This window comes from Salmo trutta, chromosome 13 (genome assembly GCF_901001165.1).
Source record: "Salmo trutta chromosome 13, fSalTru1.1, whole genome shotgun sequence".
Taxonomy (NCBI): domain Eukaryota; kingdom Metazoa; phylum Chordata; class Actinopteri; order Salmoniformes; family Salmonidae; genus Salmo; species Salmo trutta.
The window spans coordinates 4,631,459-4,654,124 of record NC_042969.1 but is presented as its reverse complement, the minus strand read 5'-3'; the positions used below and the strand labels follow the sequence as shown (position 1 = coordinate 4,654,124).

At 40.2% G+C, this 22,666-nt stretch overlaps 1 protein-coding gene across 1 annotated transcript; it reads right to left on the bottom strand.

Annotated features, from left to right (window-relative positions):
* Window positions 1-5,968: 5,968 nt before the first annotated feature.
* Window positions 5,969-22,256, bottom strand: LOC115205092 (annexin A5-like). Its single transcript, XM_029770699.1, has 13 exons — window positions 21,994-22,256; window positions 21,671-21,715; window positions 19,206-19,293; window positions 17,993-18,087; window positions 14,364-14,477; window positions 11,119-11,209; window positions 9,697-9,776; window positions 9,329-9,379; window positions 8,799-8,892; window positions 8,447-8,542; window positions 8,157-8,215; window positions 7,895-8,017; window positions 5,969-6,885 (listed from the first exon to the last, which is right to left on the bottom strand). The coding sequence occupies exons 2-13, from the start codon at window positions 21,671-21,673 to the stop codon at window positions 6,826-6,828; spliced, it is 954 nt and encodes a 317-aa protein (XP_029626559.1). The 5' UTR covers window positions 21,674-21,715; window positions 21,994-22,256; the 3' UTR covers window positions 5,969-6,825.
* Between the last annotated feature and the right edge of the window lie 410 nt (window positions 22,257-22,666).

Below are 22,666 nucleotides of genomic sequence, written 5' to 3'. Positions count from 1 at the left end.
TGTACGTTTCTGCCATCTAGTGGCAGAATATTGATATCACCAAAGACTCAACAACCATTTTCACGACTTGTGAACTAAGGACTCGACTGCCAATTAGATGACATTATGTGTTACTATGTCATGGAGATATACAGTATTAATTTTAGGACTCTGTTCAATCTGTATCCCTGAAGCGTTACTCATTCAAATATTTGTACTATTTTCTACATTGTAGAATAATGGTGGAGACATCAAAACTATGAAATAACAAATGGAATCATGTAGTAACCAAAAAAGTGTTAAACAAATCAAAATATATTTTATATTTGAGATTCTTCAAATAGCAACCCTTTGCCTTGATGACAGCTGTGCACACTCTTGGCATTCTCTCAACAAGCTTCATGAGATAGTCACCTGAAATGCATTTCAATTAACAGGTGTGCCTTCTTAAAAGTTCATTTGTGGAATTTCTTTACTTCTTAACGTGTTTTAGCCAATCAGTTGTGTTGAGACAAGGTAGGCGGGGTATACAGAAGATAGCCATATTTGGTAGACCAAGAACTTTGAAAATTTCTTCAAGTGCAGTCGCAAAAACCATCAAGCGCTACAGGAATGGAAGACGCAGAGTCACCTCTGCTGCAGAGGATACGTTCATTAGATTTACCAGCCTCAGAAATTGCAGCCCAAATAAATGCTTCACAGAGTTTCAAGTAACAGACACATCTCAACATCAACTCAACATCGACGCTTCTACTTACCCGGGAAGGCTAACTTTAAACGCTGTGTCTCCCGCGTGCTAGCGTAGTAACGACTACCTAGCGGCTTCCCTGTTCCATCTATTGCTGTACACTGGACCCTATGATCACTTGGCTACATAGCTGATGCCTGCTGGACTGTTCATTTATCACGGTACTCCACTTTGTTTACCTTTGTTTATCTGTCGGCCATAGCCCCGAACTCAGGCCCTGTGTGTAGTTAACCGACCCTCTCCGCCCATTCATCGCCATTTTACCTGTTGTTGTTGACTTAGCTGATTAGCTGTTGTTGTCTTACCCGTTGTTGACTTAGCTAGCTCTCCCAATCAACACCTGTGATTGCTTTATGCCTCGCTTTATGCCTCTCTCAAATGTCAATATGCCTTGTACTGTTGTTTAGGATAATTATCGTTTTCTGCTCCTTTTATTCTCTGTCCCCAACGCACTAGACGACCAGTTTTGATAGCCTTTAGCCGTACCCTCATCCTACTCCTCCTCTGTTCCTCGGGTGATGTGGAGGCTAACCCAGGTCCTGCGTGTCCCCGCGCACTCTCATTTGTTGACTTCTGTAATCAAAAAGCCTTGGTTTCATGCATGTTAACATCAGAAGCCTCCTCCCTAAGTTTGTTTTACTCACTGCTTTAGCACACTCCGCCAACCCTGATGTCCTTGCCGTGTCTGAATCCTGGCTTAGGAAGGCCACCAAAAATTCCAAGATTTCCATACCCAACTACAACATTTTCCGTCAAGATAGAACTACCAAAGGGGGAGGTGTTGCAATCTACTGCAAAGATAGCTTGCAATGTTCTGTCATACTTTCCAGGTCTATGCCCAAACAGTTCAAGCTTCTAATTTTAAAACTGAATCTCTCCAGAAATAAGTCTCTCACTGTTGCCGCCTGTTATAGACCCCCCTCAGCTCCCAGCTGTGCCCTGGACACCATATGTGAATTGATTGCCCCCCATCTATCTTCAGAGTTCGTTCTGTTAGATGACCTAAACTGGGATATGCTTAACACCCCAGCAGTCCTACAATCTAAGCTAGATGCCCTCAATCTCACACAAATGATCAAGGAAACCACCAGGTACAACCCGAAATCCGTAAACATGGGCACCCTCATAGATATTATCCTGACCAACTTGCCCTCCAAATACACCTCTGCTGTTTTCAATGAGGATCTCAGCGATCACTGCCTCATTGCTTGCATCCGCTATGGGTCTGCGATCAAACGACCACCCCTCATCACTGTCAAACGCTCCCTAAAACACTTCTGCAAGCAGGCCTTTCTAATAAACCTGGCCCAGGTATTCTGGAAGGATATTGACCTCATCCCGTCAGTCGAGGATGTCTGGTCGTTCTTTAGAAGTAATTTCCTCACCATCTTAAATAAGCATGCCCCTTTCAAAAAATGTAGAACTAAGAACAGATATAGCCTTTGACCAGCACAAAAGAGCTGCAAAAGAGCTGCAAAACCTGGACCCGTACAAATCAGCTGGGCTAGACAATCTGGACCCTCTCTTTCTAAAATGATCCGCTGCCATTGTTGCAACCCCTATTACCAGTCTGTTCAACCTCTCTTTCATTTCGTCCGAGATCCCTAAAGATTGGAAAGCTGCCGCGGTCATCCCCCTCTTCAAAGGGGTGACACTCTTGACCCAAACTGTTACAGACCCATACCCATCCTGCCCTGCCTTTCTAAAGTCTTTGAAAGCCATGTTAATAAACAGATCACTGACCATTTCGAATCCCACTGTCATGACGTTGGCCTGTGGGTAAGGTTTATGACCCCCCCCCATAAATACCTTTCTCCCTTCCCCTCTCTTACGGACCCTACTGAAGGACTGCTGTCCTGTTAAATATAGAGAGTCTGGGAACATCAAACAAATGGGGAAAGGAACCATATTTTGGTAATAAAACCAGTTGGAAATATGCTTGATAACGTAATGAGTATGGATGTCAGTTCATTGTTATCTGTGACATTATGACTGATGACAGGATGACATAAACTGTACCTGAGAAAGTATACACCCTCTAGTTATCAGAGTCACATGGAATTGTTATGCAATTGAAATGTTTGATATTGAAATTGTTTGTTAGGAGATTAAATGTAATTTTAGCTTCCGAATGAGAGATTTGGGTTTTCATAAGGAAAGTGCCCTGCTTGATCAGTGGCCCACCCCTGTGAAGAGGAGGGGTTATAAACAATGAAACACATCCTTCCCCCCTCTCCACTATATAAGCCTTTGACAAAAAGATAACCAGGTTGTTCCAGTACGTGAGGTCTGCAGCCTCTACGTTAGAAGGACACACATGTCAAGAACAGAACTAAGCCAACCTTGGCGTGAGCTATGGTATGAACTGGTATGAACTTTGAGCTTATTCACTACAGAAGTGATACTTCCTAGCCGTTGAGTTAGCAGCGGCCGCTGTCGACGTGGGCTAGGAAAGGACGGACGACGGATCCAGTCTAACAAACAGACGAAGATACCACCACGTATCCAATTTACCACCAGAGACATTGTTCCGAGTACAGGAAGATCTGTTGGCCAACCCGGCCAGCATCTACGACCAATCTACCGAAGCGCAGCTCAGAGTAAATATTTATTGCATTTTCCTTTTCCAAATGGGCGGTAATTTAGAATGCATAAGATAATGTATTTACGATAGCATAGCTGCTGTTTGTGGTTCCTAAGTCTTCCCGCTATTTCATTCAAGCCCAACCCCCTTTCCTTTGTGTAATCAGGTTCCGTCCACCGGGACGTTTTCTGTATGATATTCGTTTGTATTCTGTGTATTTGTAATTCTGTGTGATTAGTTTAGGTATTTAGTAAATAAATAATTAAACCCAATTTTGTATTGCTGATTCAACTTGTTAGCCAGGGTTCGTGAAGATAGCCAAGAATTTACAACTTTCATTATGAGACTGAAAATAAGATAAGGGTTAATATTGACTGCTATCGATGTAAAATATTACTAAGTATTTTAAGAGTATATTCGGAAGATAACAGCTCTATAAACGTTCTTCCGTGGTGCCCCGACTTTCTAGTTAATTACATTTACATGATTAGCTTAATCAGGTAATATTAATTACGGAGAAATCATTTTATAAGTTAGCATGTCATATCACTTAATCCGGCATAGCCAAAGACACGACACCACCGTACCTTCTCCGCTGTGCAATCCGGTTTCCGAGCTGGTCACGGGTGCACCTCAGCCACGCTCAAGGTACTAAACGATATCATAACCGCCATCGATAAAAGACAGTACTGTGCAGCCGTCTTCATCGACCTGGCCAAGGCTTTCGACTCTGTAAATCACCGTATTCTTATTGGCAGACTCAATAGCCTTGGTTTCTCAAATGACTGCCTCGCCTGGTTCATCAACTACTTCGCAGACAGAGTTCAGTGTGTAAAATCGGAGGGCCTGTTGTCCGGACCTCTGGCAGTCTCTATGGGGGTACCACAGGGTTCAATTCTCGGGCTGACTCTTTTCTCTGTATATATCAACGATGTCGCTGTTGCTGCGGGTGATTCCCTGATCCACCTCTACGCAGACGACACCATTGTGTATACATCTGGCCCTTCTTTGGACACTGTGTTAACTAACCTCCAAACGAGCTTCAATGCCATACAACACTACTTCCGTGGCCTCCAACTGCTCTTAAACGCTAGCAGAACCAAATGCATGCTTTTCAACCGTTCGCTGCCTGCACCCGCCCGCCCGACTAGCATCACTACTCTGGATGGTTCTGACCTAGAATACGTGGACTACAAATACTACAAATACCTAGGTGTCAGGCTAGACTGTAAACTCTCCTTCCAGATTCATATCAAACATCACCAATCCAAAATCAAATCTAGAATCGGGTTTTTATTTCGCAACAAAGCCTCCTTCACTCATGCCGCCAAACTTACCCTAGTAAAACTGACTATCCTACCGATCCTCGACTTCGGCGATGTCATTTACAAAATAGCTTCCAATACTCTACTCAGCAAATTGGATGCAGTCTATCACAGTGCCATCCGTTTTGTTACCAAAGCGCCTTAAACCACCCACCACTGCGACCTGTATGCTTTAGTCGGCTGGCCCTAGCTACATATTAGTCGCCAGACCCACTGGCTCCAGGTCATCTATAAGTCAATGCTAGGTAAATCTCCGCCTTATCTCAGCTCACTGGTCACGATAACGAATTGCAAAAATCACTGAAGCTGGAGACTTACATTTCCCTCTCTAACTTTAAACATCAGCTTTCTGAGCAGCTAACTGATCGCTGCAGCTGTACATAGTCCATCTGTAAATAGCCCACCCAATCTACCTACCTCATCCCCATATTGTTTTTATTTACTTTGCTGCTCTTTTGCACACCAGTATTTCTACTTGCACATCATCTGCTCATCTATCACTCCAGTGTTAATCTGCTAAATTGTAATTACTTGCTACTATGGCCTATTTATTGCCATACCTCCTCATTCCATTTGCACACACTGTATAGACTTTTGTTTTTTTCTATTGTGTTATTGACTGTATCCTTGTTTATTCCATGTCAAATCTGGTTTATTTGCCCTCAAGTTCTTTTTAGACTGTTATTGGCATATTTTGTTGCTTGCTAGCTATGTTGACAGTTTTGACAAGAACATGAGGTAGCAAACTAGCTTGTTAATTGTTTACAAACAAATGAGTGAATGTGCTAGAAAGCTAACAGTGTCCTAGCTAGCTAGTAGTAGTCATTTTTGGCTCGCCACAGTAGTTGTTTTGAAAGTTGGATCATCTTGTCCTTTGAGGCTTTAAAAGTGTTCTTACACTATGATTTTGAACATTCAAAGCAACTGGGAAACGTCCATGGCAGGCATTGTTGTCGCCTTAGCTTGCTACATAACTTCTGAGTGATAGGAATCAGAGCACCACCACCAATCAGCCTACAACACAGTGCACACACCGGTCATTATTATGACAACTAGGGTAGACATTTCAGCAAATGAACTTCTGTCTGATCACACATAAATCAGATTTGGTCACTGGTAACTTGCTGTTTGGACAGTCAGTATTCCAAAACGGATTTGAGAAACAAAACTGATTTAAACATTAAGGCCTGCAGTGTGAACAAGGCTTTAGAGGAGATTGATATCTTGTATATCTGCCCAAGTGTTCATGCATAGATAATTGCATATCATTACTTATTGACACTCCTGTTGCAATTCACCACTTCATGTGTAATTCATGAGTGAAACATCATAGTAGACATGATCCTTTTAATAATTGAACAGCAGCGTTGTACAGATGTAGGATCCAAATTTGAGTCAGTTTGCTACAGCAAGAAAATAATCCTGCAGCAACGGAAAAGTTAACTGTGGATAATAATGAATGTAGGGGTTGATACATTTTTCGATAGGACAAATCAAGTCTGATGTTTTAAAATAGAAATTACAAAGTTTAGAAACCTTTTGAAACCTCGAATACACTACAAGTTTGTATTTCCTGCTGTGCAGGAAAATTCTTGGCAACAAAAGAGTGATCAAATTAAGATCCTACATCTGTATATCTAACTCCCATAGACACATAATATAGAGTAAGATAGCATGTTGATTTAAGTAACAATAAAGAAGAGAACTTCAAAGTAATTTCATATAGCAATAGTATTCTCATTATTCCCTGAAATTGTTTGACAAAACAAAGCATAGTTTGGTTCACATGACCATTAGGCTGTGTTTACACAGGCATCACAATTCTGATCTTTTGCCCAATTATTCACAAAACATCTGATCTGATTGGGCAAAATACCAATTATTGCAAAAAGATCAGAATTGGGCTGACTGTGTAAACGCAGCCTTAGTGTCAAAGAATGGGCTGATTATTTGAACAATATAGGAAAAAACAGGGCTCACACACTGTTGAGTTCAATATGTGTTGAATGTGGGCAATCAAGACACATAGCCAATACAATGAAGTGGTATCTCAAGCCAATGGTCGAACAGAAGCCAATGAAGTCAAGTGTTAATTAATTGTAATTGGCAGAGAGTATCAAGTGCAGCCCATTGCCGCTCCATAACGCATCATCATACAGCGCTGTCATTGCACATAATCAAAAAGCGCCTCAGTCCTTTCCTCCACAAAGGTAGAGCAGGGCCTTTCCGTAGTCCCCGGCGGTGTCGTCCTGTGAATGAGTAAACAAATAAACACAAACTGGCATTTAAGATACATTCAGTACTATCAGACGGACGAGCAGCCTATGGGTTTTACATAGGCCCGAATACTCAGTTAGTACAACTGATGTACAACACATTCGACAGATAGCTTTGTCATGCAACAGAGAGTTAGTCTACAAAACCATTGTGCCGTGTCTTCACATCGGTTGGATGTTGTGTCAAATGGGTTGTACCGTCAGTTGTACAAATGAGGGGACTGGCGTTATGCACTTTGTCAACCTGACGCAAGTCAGAGCAGGAAGGCTGCTCATTGTTACCAAGGCAGAGAGCATGTCATGTTGAGTCATGGGTTGAGAGTACTGCAATACTGACAAGAGTTGACAGTGTCATAAATGGATGATGTAGGGTGTAGATTGCGAGGTTGGAAATAAGGACACGTGATAGGAGGTTGCATGTATGTACTGGTCCTATCCATTTGGAACCACACCAGTCTAGTACGCCCTCTGTGATATCTGACATCTCCCATGTTAATGGGGCTGAAACCAGATATGGTATTCTTCCTATCCAGATACGGATGAGCTAAAGACCTAGGAGGATACTCAAGAGGGAAACAGTTTGTCACAATAGCCAACTCGCTACATTATTTTGGGATCATGTGGCTGGGGCAGGTGGAATAATGGACCTGTTACTCAGTTGACTTCACAGTGTATTGGTGTGTGACAAAAATGTATCTAATGAATCTAGTGGCACTGGAGAGGTGGTTGCTGGGTATAGAGGTAGATTATTAGGGTTAGTCATCTGGGAGGAAGGTGAGACTAGTGCATTGTACCTGGTTAGAGGAGAGACTAGTCCACTGTACCTGAATGTTTAACTCATTGTACCTGAATAGTTATAAGGGAGACTAGCCTTTTGTACCAGAATGGTTAGAGGAGAGACTAGCCCATTGTACCTGAATAAATAAAAGGGAGACTAGCCTATTGTACCAGAATGGATAGAGGAGAGATTTGCCCCCTGTACCTGAATGGTGTTGTAGAGCGAGGCCCCATACATCTTCTTAAAGCAGGCTCTGATGTCCAGCATGTCTGTCTCACTCCTGGACACCATGATTCTCATCAGAGTCTGGTCATCAGTGCCAGCACGCTAACAATAAACAATAGACATCACAATTACAAATGCCTAAATCTAAACTACTGAATAACTTTTGGAGATATGCGATGGCAATTCAAACTTTCTCGCAAATCGTCCAAGGAATGATTGATAACAAACACAAAGAGCATACCCTCATAGACCCATTGAGAGACTCCGCAAAGTAGGCTGGGACACTCTTAGCACACTTCACTATGGAAAAGAAAGATGGCATTCCCAAACGATTAATTAATGTTTCAATATAAGGCATGCTTGCAATATGTACAGTATGTAAGTGACTGTTTTTTAGGTTTGATTTATCAAAATGCAATAGAGAAATCCCAGTCTTTAAGTGTGTTATATTTCAGTTTTGTATATTTAGCTTATTTTTTTTATTTTTTTTTACCTTACAGTGTCTTGCTTATCATCATTGTAAAGACTTACCAACAGCCAGCATTAAGTTCTCCAGGTTTCCAGTAGTCTCGCCCTCAATGCTGTCCTCAATATCATTGCCAGACAGATTCTTGTAGGCGTCAAACACTTAAAATGTAAAAAGTAAAAAAATACAAATGAGAATGTGATGTTATTTGATGTTACAATAAAAGTGCAGAATGCTATTCTGTTTTTATGATTGAACAAAATGGCCGTAATCACTAATTTACACCGTGGAAATAAAACATCTAGAATCCCAGAGCTGATTAAAGAGCAAGCACTAAAAGTTAAAGCTTGCACTTGGGAGACATTTTAACACACACACACACACACACCACACACACCACACACACACCACACACACCTAGGCGAAGGTGTTCATGGCTCCTGTTGCCCAGGATGTTGATGAATTTCTCCACGTCTGTGCCAACCTTCCCCTCGCCAGCAGCAAACAGTTCCTGAAACATATGCCGGTCACTGGATTTCACCGAATATTATAAGGCCATGGTCAATGGAGTGGATGACAAAAGGCAAAATTAACCTTCAGGGGACCTATATTATACATGCATGTATAATTAGTAAATGTACTGTAGCCTACAATACTGATCCAAGTATGGAAACTCAAAACCCACAAAAACAATAATAGCTTTAAGGACAGAATTTTCCTTTCCAGTTAGCAAATGTCCTAAATAAATGTTTCATGTCGATCATTTACCAGAGTGCACTGTGATACTGTCTTGAAGCTTGCTTTGTCCTTTAGGCCTATGGTAATAGTTTGAAGGCATATCCTAAGCATGTTAACATTTGAGCGCTGAAGACAAAATGTCATCATGTCTTGCGCTATAGCATATCACTTAGCGAGCGTCCACCCACCCACACACAGGGTTACGTTACCTTTGCGTCTTTCTCAATCCTGTCTTCATCCACCCCTTCGTCTCTGCTCCCCTACAACGACGAAAAAACAGAGGCGCAAAGGGGAAGAAAGGACAAAGGCAGAAGGTCAGTGCGTCACGGGAGAAGAGCGATGTCTACCCTTTCGTCACCTAATTCTGCTGAGTGTCACCCAACCTGGCAACCTGATGGGTTAGGTTACCAGACAATGATATACAGTATGCGTCACTCCCTCCTCCTTTCTCACTCTATGCCCACCTCAACTTAACCACTCATGACTTTATAATGACATCACCAAAGCACTCTCATTATTAGAAGGAAATATCTCTCTCTCATTCCTTTGTGTCATCCCTCCTTCTCCCTTCGTTCACCTGCAGAAGGATCACTAGAAGCTTTTGGAAGTGGCCCGAGGTGTCACCGGTGATATCTTTCTCCAGCTTGCCACCGCACTCTGAGAAAGATGAGAAGAGAGAGAAGGGAAGGGCAGAAGATTGCTTACACTTATCTCTGACAATAGCCGCCAATGGCAGAAATCGACTCAGATTAGTCGTGCTCTGTTTAGCCGAAGGTCTCCGCCAGGGGGGTTTGATTAGAAGGGTAACAGATGGATCAGGCTTCTCCAGTGTTCAACTCAGCTGGCCAGTGTGGCTATTTTCCTTGGCCTATTGTGCCAGTAGCTTTGTTCCAGAACTGTTTGTGCTGTGACAATGGTGTGATACTGACCTTAGGAGTTGGCAAGGCAGCACCCTTACAAAAAAATAACATGAACAAAATCCCGTGAGAAAAAGGCAAACCAGCAGTGTGATGCAGGGTGCAATGTTGCTGGAATGAACGGGCCAAAACTTGCAACTGGAAAAAAAGACAGTGAAAGCAAATGCCAGGGTAACATAACCCAAGACAGGGAAAATTGAAGGAAAGAGGAAGGAGGAATTTTATTGAATTGCATTATCATAAATTATGTTTTACTGAAAACAATTATTTTGCATCCATTTACAATTCATTTAAAAGAGTTTCATTCCAAAACAGTATATATCCATTTTCAGAAATGTTGGTAAATTAGCAAGTACTGTTTAAAACTTCTTCAGGATTGGTGGGTCCCCTGCGTGACGGTTGAGCTAACGTAGGCTAATGCGATTAGCATGAGGTTGTAAGTAACAAGAACATTTCCCAGGACATAGACATATCTGATATTGGCAGAAAGCTTAAATTCTTGTTAATCGAACTGCACTGTCCAATTTACATTAGCTATTACAGTGAAAGAATACCATGCTATTGTTTGAGGAGAGTGCACAGTTTTGAACAAGAAAAGTTATTAATAAACAAATTCTAGAATAAGAATGAGTGGAAGAGACAGACATTCAGATTCAAAGCAAGGTTCCACAATATGTGGACGACCGGTGGCCATATTGCATTCTGGGAGACAATCTGTCTCTGCTTTAGCTTTAGCCAATTTGTCAATTTTTTGGGGGAAAGCACTGATCCAGCATTTGAAAGCAGAAACATTATGGTTTCAAGGTTATGCAGATGGTTGTAAAATGTGGAATGTGTCACTTTATTTGTTGGACCGTGAAAACATCATGTGGATTGTGTTCAGCCCAACTTCTCTCCACTGTTAACTAAACGTGTTACGGATGTTTTTATGGATGATACTGCGACACTCATAAAAGTGTTATGAATGCCTATTTATACCATCAGCTTAAGTGCTACCTGCTTTCCTTGGGGAGCCTCTCACCTTTCTCACAGACGAAGAATGAATATGTTATGAATGTGTCATGATATAATCATCCGCTCACCTTTCTTGTAGACTTTGATGATGTCTTTAATCTGGGCGCAGGTCCTGGACGCTAGGATCTCAATAAGCACGTCGTCATCAGTCCCCGCTCCCTGGGGAAGAACAGTCAGAGACCGTTAGAAAAGGGCCACTCAATACTCGATAACTGGCTGACCATTATGTAACAACCAGCTAGCAAGCGCTTTTATTGAATTCAGTACATGTGGACATGGTTAAAAAAAGTGCATGGTTAAAAAAGAAATGCCCAGATCTTCCATGGCCTGCATACTCAGATACTCATGTTTGGGATGCTCCGGACCGACGTGTATGACAGTGTGTTCCATTTCCCGCCAATATCCAGCAACTTCACACGTTGAAGAGGAGTGTGACAACATTCCACAGGCCAAAATCAACAGCCTGATCAACTCTTTGCGAAGGAGATGTGTCTGAATGCATGAGGCAAATGGTGGTCACATCAGATACTGACTGGTTTTCTGATCCACGTGCCGACCTGTGTTTTAAGGTATCTGTGATCAAAATATGCACATCTTTATTCTCAGTCGTGTGAAATCTATAGATTAGGGCCTAATGAATTCATTTCATTTCAATTGACTGATTCCATATATGAACTGCAACTCAGTAAAATCTTTGAAATTGTTGCATGTTGCGTTCATATTTTTGTTCAGTGGTGTGTGTGTGTGTTTTTTAACCAATCAGTATTTTCTGACCCAGCGCCAGTGGGGAAATTTTGTGATTTCCATATCACCTACACAGTCTCCATGCAAGACTCAAACCCACATCTCTGATTGGCCGTGCTCCAATCAACTGAGCCGTCATAGCCACCGCTAATATGAGAAACAGTGAGTTAGCCAGGAACGTGTAAGGCAAGCAACAGGAGGGTAATATCATTATAGAATATGTGAGCCAGAATGAACAAAGAAGGATAGTGACCTTACAAAACCAGCCCTTATGGTGCTGCGAGAGAACCGCAAACATACATGATACATTAATCATTCATTTCTGTGTTTTTCCCCTTACCTCATATGGGTAATTATATGTGTGCAACGTGTGGATATAAATAAATATCTAGACCTGATATGTGTAAAGCAGATGTCACACAAGCCAGTTTAGACAGTATGTACGGCACAAGTTAGTGTTGTGTTTAAATGCCTCCCTTTAGCGTGTATTGAAACCTTGTACTTGATGATTCACTGAGGTGCATCACGGGAGAACATTCACTGTGCGCCATCACTACCGTGGTAAGTGTGGGTGTCTTGAGTCACTTATAATTCAGACAGTAAACTTAACCCCTGACCCTGCCAAAGCTTAGAAGTTCCACAGTATTAATTGACAAACTGCTATGTCTTGGACTAAGCCAACAAGGCTACATGGAAGGTAAGAAAAACATGACCACACATATTGTGGGACACCTTCACTACTGTAGCCTATAATGGACTGGCTTTCTGCAAGGAAATAAGAAAATACTTCAGGAGAGCTAGAAGGTTTAAGACCATTAACTGCTGGCACATGTTAACATTCACTTGAAATAATCATAGCCACATGACCAATATCCTGCACATACCTGATGGTAAAAATACCATACAATTCCTCATTATACATAGAGAAGTATGTCGGTTCTACACATAATTACACCACTGTACTTTACCTTGAACTGAACTTTACCTTCATTCTATATATACAGTTGAAGTCAGAAGTTTACATACACTTTAGCCAAATACATTTAAACTCAGTTTTTCACAATTCCTGACATTTAATTCTCGTAAAAATATCCTGTCTTAGCTCAGTTAGGATCACCGCTTTATTATAAGAATGTGAAATGTCAGAATAATAGTAGAGAGAATGATGTATTTCAGCTTTAATTTCTTTCATCACATTCCCAGTGGGTCAGAAGTTTACATACACTCAATTAGTATTTGATAGCATTGACTTTACATTTTTTAACTTGGGTCAAACATTTCGGGTAGCCTTCCACAAGCTTCCCACAATAAGTTGGGTGAATTTTGTCCCGTTCCTCCTGACAGAGCTGGTATAACTGAGTCAGGTTTGTAGGCCTCCTTGCTCGCACAAGCTTTTTCAGTTCTGCCTACAAATTTTCTATAGGATTGAGGTCAGGGCTTTGTGATGGCCACTCCAATACCTTGATTTTTTTTGTCCTTAAGCCATTTTGGAAGACCCATTTGCGACCAAGCTTTAACTTCCTGACTGATGTCTTGAGATGTTACTTCAATATATCCACATAATTTTCCATCCTTGTGATGCCATCTATTTTGAGAAGTGCACCAGTCCCTCCTGCAGCAAAGCACCCCCACAACATGATGCTGCCACCCCTGTGCTTCACGGTTGGGATGGTGTTCTTCGGCTTGCAAGCCTCCCCCTTTTTCCTCCAAACCGTAGTCTGGCTTTTTTTTTTGGAGCAGTGGCATCTTCCTTGCTGAGCGGCCTTTCAGGTTATGTCGATATAGGACTCGTTTTACTGTGGATATAGATACTTTGTACCTGTTTCCTCCAGCATCTTCACAAGGTCCTTTGCTGTTGTTCTGGGATTGATTTGCACTTTTCGCACCAAAGGATGTTCATCTCTAGGAGACAGAACGCGTGTCCTTCCTGAGCGGTATGACGGCGGCGTGGTCCCATGGTGTTTATACTTGCGTACTGTTGTTTGTACAGATGAACGTGGTACCTTCAGGTCTTTGGAAATTGCTCCCAAGGATGAACCAGACTTGTGGAGGTCTACCATTTTTTTCTGAGGTCTTGGCTGATTTCTTTTGATTTTCCCATAATGTCAAGCAAAGAGGCACTGAGTTTGAAGGTAGGCCTTGAAATTCATCCACAGGTACACCTCCAATTGGCTCAAATTATGTCAATTAGCCTATCAGAAGCTTCTAAAGCCATGACATAATTTCCTGGAATTTTCCAAGCTGTTTAAAGGCACAGTCAACTTAGTGTATGTAAACTATGACCCACTGGAATTGTGATATAGTGAATTATAAGTGAAATAATCTGTCTGTAAACAATTGTTGGAAAAATGACTTGTGTCATGGACAAAGTAGATGTCCTAACCGACTTGCCAAAACTATAGTTTGTTAACAAGAAATTTGTGGAGTGGTTGAAAACGAGTTTTAATGACTCCAACCTAAGTGTAAGTAAACTTCCGACTTCAACTGTATATTGCATGTCTGACTGCACAATACTTTACTTATTCTTGGAGCCATAACCAAACATAGACTATACATTGCTGTACTTTACCTTGAGTGCCTTGTGGAGTTGAGAGGCATCATAGGAAATGGGAGGAGTCATCAAAGCCACAACAAGCGTCTCGAACAAGCCTCCAAGCTCCGACTTTAAAGCACTCACAAGATCCTGTAGAAAAATAAAGACAATATTAAGATAACTTAGACAATAGAAGGGTTTTCCGTTAGACTTCTCTTTTTAATAAGAAATATCTGAACAAATAGGGCCACAATTGCTTACTCAATCGGTACATTTGAATTATTCACAAGATCCTGAGGAAAAAATGTACTTTGAACAATGGAAAAGTGTTTGTTTTGGACCTTTACCTTTTTTTATATATATATATATATCTAGGATTTACAGAGCAATCATTATCTCGATCAATACTTTTAAATGATGAACTATTTTGACGATTCATATTCTGATAACTTTGACAATGAAGGAAGCGTTTGCTTTGGATTTTTTTTAAGTAATAGGAAAATATTTGAATAAAAGAGCAGAAGTACATCAATACATTTGAATGATTAACGGATGTTTTGAGAACTTGTGCACACAGAATTGTACGCTAACGTTTGGCTTACGAGAGAGAGTTCAATTTATTAGTGTTGACTCTAAAATACATCAGTTGAGTCACCCCTAAGACGTGTACTGGAGAGAGAGAGTTATCAGGGACCCTGTTAACTAAATATATTATTGGCTTTCCTCTTATGATATGGCATCAGCCACCCCAGCACATTACTCACAGAAGTGTATGTCGGGAATTTATTATTTTTATTAGCCGTTTATCATAGATGCCTTTTTTTTTGTAATGATCTGAACAGGCAGGAGAGAGAGAGAGAGAGAGGGATGGAGAGAGAGAGAGAGAGAGAGAGATGAATAAAGAACAACATGAAAGGGAGATTGAAAAGGAAAAAGAAGAGGGGGAGGAGGGAGGTGTAGGGAGAGATTGTGAGTGGTGGGTGGGTGGCAGGTAAAGAAACGTATGGCATGCGTGGGTGTATAATATTTCAGAACCCTCATGAGGGCCAACTGTATATTGTAGGCATTGGACAGATGCTATTCATCACGGATAAGTCAAAAACCCCTGGGCCCCTGGGCTGCTAGCTACGTGACATCTGCGCAATTGCTATACAGTCACACCAATCTGCCCGCACTAATAAACCCCAAATCTGAGAGTAACAGTAAAGCATTTTGGCAGTATGTGGATGGAATACTCTACTCCTTTTTAGTAACATTAGAACATATAGTGTACTGTAACTGCCCTCACAAAAAAAACATGAAAAAAATAATGTGAAAAAAAACATTAAAATAAATGTGGTTTTCAGACACGTGTCAACACACGTGTCAACACAAAACATGTGAAACAATGTCACATACAATAAAAAACAAATGTTGCAAAGCTGGTTGAGAAAATGCCAGAGTGTGCAAAGCTGTCATCAAGGCAAAGGGTGGCTACTTTGAAGAATCTCAAATATAAAATATATTTTGATTTGTTTAACACCTTTTTGGTTACTACATGATTTCATATGTATTATTTGATAGTTGTGATGTCTTCATTTATTCTACAATGTAGAAAATAGTCAAAATTAAGAAAAGTGTCCAAACTTTTGTGTCCAAATGTCACATCCTGACCATAGTAAGAGGTTGTTTTCTATGGTAGAGTAGGTCAGGGCGTGACAGGGGGTGTTTTGTGTTTTTCTATGTTATCTATGTCTATGTTTAAGTTCTAGTTTTTCTATTTCTATGTTGGGGTTGTATGGGTTGATCTCCAATTGGAGGCAGCTGGTCCTCGTTACCTCTGATTGGAGATCCTATTTAAGTAGGGGTTTTTCTTTCTGGATTTTTGTGGGTTATTATATTTTGAGTAGTGTTTGTTTCTCTCTGCGTCACGGTTTGTTGTTTTGTCAAGTCAGTTATTTATGTGTTGCAAAGTTTCAACGATTTAATAAAATGTGGAACTACAACCACGCTGCACTTTGGTCAGCCGTGACACCAAACTTTTGACTGGTATGTGAATACATTTTTTATTGATACATTTGCACATCAAAAAAAATCCCAAAACCAATTTTTGCTTTGTCATTATGGTGTATTGTGTGTAGATTGATGAGGGAAAAACATTTTTTAAGCAATTTTAGAATAAGGCTGTAATCTAACAAAATGTGGAAAAAGTCAAGGGTCTGAATACTATCTGAAGGCACTGAATGTGGTTCTCAGGACACGTTTGAAGTTTCACATGTGTTTTTTCATGTTTATGTCTCACCATTTCCAGCTACATCTGGTCTTCCATTCAGTGACCGACCAGGACCGGCCCTGCTAAGCTTCAGAGGCAAACCAGCAGTGGGATACAGGGTGCTATGTTGCTGGAAAAACTTGTGCCAAAACTTGCAACTGGAAAAAGGCAGCGAAAGCAAAGGCCATGGTAACCAAAGATAGAGAAAATTGCAGGAAAGAGGGAGGTGCTTTATTTAATCATGTTATCATGTATATTTTTTACTTTAAATCTTTTTTTGCGTCAATTTACAATTCATTTTCTCCTTGCATTTCAAAATGATTTCCTTGCAAATATTTTGTTTCGCTATCAATATTTGTGGGTTTATGTTTTGCTTTCAATACTGTTATTTTTGTTTAAAATGGAACGGAAATGATATTAATGGCAAAAAGTAACTCACTCACTAGAGGATTGGACCATATAATAACACTATTAGTATATTACACTATTAATCCCCACCACAGTTTCAGTAAAAAGCTGAGGGATGAGGCTGGAGAAATGCAATTACTCTCAAATCCATCGACCACGTAATGGGTGTAAGGACTGGCCATCCATGACATCAAAATGATCGTTTTAGCCATGTTTTTAGGCTGTGTTTACAAACATTGGAGTAAAACAAGCTTATATTTTGGGTTCGGATGCGGTACGACAGTTGAACTAAGCTTATAAGGCATTTACACGTTATATTCTTCAAGAATGGGTTCATATAATTCATTTAGAAGTCCAAAAATTGATGTAGCAACTAAGGACTGCCCCTTTAACCAGGCAGTGACCTTCATACAGCAGAACTATGTCGCCATTTGAACGTGATCCATTAACCCCCCCCCCAAAAAAAATATCCTGCCCACTGTTCCATGAATGTCCTGCAAAATAATTTCCTTGTCCCTCATTGGGCTTTTTAGATGTGGTCGCCCTAATTCCACCGGTGGAAACATTGTTACTGCAACATGCTAAAACCATCTTCACATGTGAGGAGAATAACATAATTTCAACCCCACATGGGAATCTGAAAATCCACAAGTGAAAGTCAGATTTTGCTTTTACATGTGAAATAGCAAATGTGTTTTCACAAGTGAACGTTTTAAACATGTGAAACTGCACATTTTGCAGTGGTGTTAACATGTTTACTGTAAATGTAAAACGTGAAAATATGGTGTTAAATTTAAGCTCAACATGTGAAAACAACTATTTCACATGTACAAATTTGACATGTGTTTTTGTTGTAAGGGTATACATGAGCACATCTAATTGTTTTCCATTAGGTAACCCCCGGGTAGACCAGCTTGTTTTGGCTGATGAACGATGTGGTTGGTGACATGATCTGTAGGCATCAATCAGACGATACGTGTCGCCTGTCATCTGCTTCCTGTCTCACCTTTCCGTGGGCCTTCTTGTACGCCGCCTTGATTTCCTGCCGTTGATTGTTGCTGCGCGATGTCAGGAGCATGAGAATGGTGTCCTCATCGGTGCCTGTCAAACATGATGGCAAACATACAGTAATTGATCTTAAATCAGTGACATGAGAACATGTCTTGATAATTAATTGCAGAACTCATTAAAACAAGGCCACCCTTAACAGTATGGATTAACTCTTGTAAGTTACCACATTGTCCATTATATTGGTGTAGCGCACCAAGTAAGAAAATTAAGTTTGTGTTTTTAACGATAAATGGATGATTCACCCAGAAATGTACGTTTGTCAGTTATTTCCATGTCGCAAAAGTGGTCTAATGTCGAGCTGAGTCCATATTCCATAAATAGATTGTGGTTTAAATGGCAGCAACCATTTATGGCAGCGATGTGTCTTTTGGGCTTAAGGCCATCAAATGCACCATAACACTGGAACAATTGATTTATGTACTGCTGTGATGAATTCCAGGTCATTACAGAGGGAATCAAAGGTCAAATAGGCAAAACAAATCCAAATATAAAAAAAAAATTTCTCTGTATCATGTTGGAGCTGAACACTGCCTTTGAAGCTCTAGAATATAGATTAGCAACCCTCGCTTAAGATGGATAGAGTAAGAAGTTACATAAAAACATGGCATTATCCCAGGGAATTGTAAGGGAATAAAGTCTTGCATGAGATATTTAAGTACAGGTAGTAATAGTACTAGCCTGCACACTAAGCTAATGCAGTTTTTCTAAGCAAAAAAAACAGTAATTAAGAAGTAAATACTCTGTAAATACTGCTTGTTACTAGTTTATTACAGTGTAATTACATATTTTGCAGTTTCTCTGGTAGAGTTTATATCTGGTCATATGTGGCTCAGTTAGTAAGAGTGGGAAGCTAGAAACGGCAGGTTTAAGAGTTCAATTGCCACTGAGGCCATATACTAAAATGTATGCCCTCACTATAAGGGGCGGCAGCGTAGCCTAGTGGTTAGAGCATTGGACTAGTAACCGAAAGGTTGCAAGATCAAATCCACTGAGCTGACAAGGTACAAAATCTATTGTGGGCAGGCTGTTGTTGAAAATAAGAATTTGTTCTTAACTGACTTGCCTGGTTAAATAAATACTGTAAGTCACTTTAAAAAGTGTCTGCTAAATTGCATTTATTATTATAACATTAAGTGCATCTAACTCACCTATGCCTTTCATGGCCTTGTGCAGGAGCTCAGCATCCTGCTTGGCATTGAAGTTGACAAAGTCTTTCACACTGCCTCTGTAGGAATCCTGTGGGAAAGAAATAACAACTGATGAACATAGGGAACCAATATGTGTTGTTGTGGGACAGACATGGGAGAAAATGTTTTGCACAATCAAACTAGTTTGGTTGCAGAAGCAAACACTTAACATCAGAAGGGGGATACTAGTGGCATATTGTGCAGCTGTGTGTCTCCATGCTATCCTCCTGAACTGAAACTTGTTCACAAGGTTGTTCTCAATAGACACTTTGCAATACTTTATTTTGTCCCTTCCAGATGGTTAGGCTACTGTAATCTAGTCTGTGTTAATCTACATCTATGTTAACCGTCATTGCTAATTCAGAAGTAAACACATACTGTACAAGCTCACGTTGACAGGCCTATGTCATGTAGAGTCATAATTCTCTCAATTGTACTTGGTTTCCATCTCTGAGGCAAATATAATTTGAGAAGAAAAGCAATATAACATCTCTTTCAGCCTCTGCCTCAGTCGGATGCCAGCGAAGGTTTAGATTTGAGAAAATTAGCTTCCCCTCCTGCCAGCAAAACTCCCTTCCCACAATTTGCTTTGGTATGTGCTGATCAAAAAAAAAACAATTGAATCGACTGAATGTCCGATTCTGCTACATATTGAGATTGCTGCTGGTTGGCTATGTTTAGCTAATGGTTGACATGTTAGCCATTATCCGTTGGTGAAGCATTATCAAATCAAATTTTATAGGTCACATACACATGGTTAGCAGATTTTAATGAGAGTGCAGCGAAATGCTTGTGCTTCTAGCTCCGACAGTGCAGTAATATCTAACAAGTAATCTAACAATTCCACAACAAATCAAATCCTATTTGTCACATGCACCGAATGGGACCAATAAAATGCTTACTTACTGTACAAGCCCTTAACCAACAATTCAGTCAAGAAAAAAAGAAAAAAAGAAAGAAATAAAAGTAACAAATAATTAAAGGGCAGCAGTAAAATAGCAATAGCGAGGCTATATACAGGGTGTGCGGGGGCACCAACTACCTAATTATGGGTCAAATTAAAGGCTATCAGCACAAGGTACTCAATTCTTTCATCATTAAAGATATTGATATTAGAGAGCAACTGGAATTACATGACCAGGGGTGAATAGATATAGTGGGTGAGGGGTGAAGACTACATCAGTGGCGGTTGGTGACTTAATATTTGAGGAGGATGATGGATTCATATTATTTTGAAGGAAAAAACAAACAAATGGAATGACGATCGCATTTACATTCAAGTTCACATGGTTCATAATAACCTGAAAAGGGTTTGAGAAATAATGGATTCAATTAGATTAGTATAGTTACCAGGAGACAGCAACCTGACTGAATACCACACCTAAGTTTAAAAAATATAGTCTAATAGTGAATGAACATTAAAGGTTAGTAGTGTCTTAGGTTTTCATTAACAATTAAAGATGTCTTCTGTTTCCCTGCAGGCATTGAAGTAATAATGCAAAGACAGACAGGCAATCTGCACAAACAGTAATCAGCCAATGCAAACAGGTCTGCGGGACAATCCACTGTTAGATTGATGGCATTTGGCTGTATTTACTCAATGGTTGAAACCCGTTGCGAGTCACAGCAACCAAAAGAGACCCTGTCTGTCTGTCTGTCTGTCTGTCTGTCTGTCTGTCTGTCTGTCTGTCTGTCTGTCTGTCTGTCTGTCTGTCTGTCTGTCTGTCTGTCTGTCTGTCTGTCTGTCTCCCTCCCTCCAACGCAGAGTGATTAGAGTCCTCTTAGATGTATGTGTAGGGATTACAAGTGCAGAAGGAGGATGGACATTGCGACGCTGAGCTAGAGACCCATCAGTGAAGATTGCCTACCTGACTACCTCAGGGATATTCAAGTCAGGTCTCCCCCAGTGAAACCCTATTCTAGGTGGGTGGGCTTAGACCCACCCTATCCCTGTTACTATCCTTACGGTAATACAACACTGCAAATGAACCACCATTATGAGGAAGTGGTGCATGGAAGTCAACCTCTGACTGTCTTTTTAATCATCTAATCAAGTTCTTAGAAATATTCATAACGAGCTGAAGAAGCGACTGGAATTGCAAATAAATAAAGAAATGAACCAGATTAAATTTGTTTCAATAAATTAGTGCTTGATGTCACAGCAGGGGAGCTGTTTGCTGTCATATTGCACTTTTAATGAGTACATCTCCACAGTGAGTGAATAACTTGAAGTTTCAAATGAATACGTGGAAATGAGATGTTCTTAATTGGTAATAATACACTTGTTATGTTATTAGCGTATTCTCCAGTTCGCTATGTAGTTTGGATAATGATCCCATGTCAGCCAGAACTGGTGCGGTCCATTTCACTGCTGTATTTGCAATGTTTTGAACTAACACAGCAGTAAACAAACAAAAAACACTTACCATCAGATATAACTTGTTGATGAGACGATGTAGAATTGATCAAATCTGAAAAAGCAATTTTGCAAGCATCACATAAGTTGGTATATCATCATTTACAATGGCACTGAGAGTCACGCTTCTAAGAGCATCAATTTACAACAACAAATGGTCTTCGGATTTTGTAGAAAAACATGGAAATTCATAAGTAGAAATAATTAAGTGTAGGATATCAAATACACAAATATATTTGTCTATATTAAATGCACTAATGATTTTCCGAAAAGTCACAAAAACACTGCAGTATAAACCATATGAATAATAACAAGAACTAAAAGGTATCTTACCAAAGGTGTCTTGTTCTTTACCTCTGAGAATGGAAACGTTGCAGTAAAGATACAGTAGGCTATGAAAATGTAATGGGTATTGACACTCCTCAACTCCACGCTTCTTAATGCTCACTAAGCGCTCGACAACAACAGTGTGGGGAAGACCTAACTGAACTACTCCACTGTCCAAATAAAGTATCCTATTTCAGCAGCTGTCAATCAAACAGGGGATCATGACCTAATGCATTCTGATGTTTTTACAGTGTAGTATATGGATGATACATTTGCCACACTAACACATGAACAAGAGAGACTGTTGTAACAATGGACAGTGAGGGATCCAATGAAAAAATATTGCATTTCAGCTTAGAATTTCCCTAAATAGGGTATAATCGGGGCTTTCAGACATCAGACACTTTATTTCACCCACATCCCAACTATCCTATTCCAGCCTTATGTTCCATTTACTGGAATCACATATCAGGTGGATTGAGGCTCTATACTCCCGCGTTTTGGATTTGAGATCAAATGTTTTATGAGACGACAGTACAGAATGTCACTTTTTATTTTAGAGTATTTTCATACATATCTATTTTACTGTTTAGAAATGAAAGCACTTTATGTATTTAGTCCCCCCATTTGACAGTGTCATAAGTATTTGGACAAATTCACTTAAAGTGCGTTTAATTTA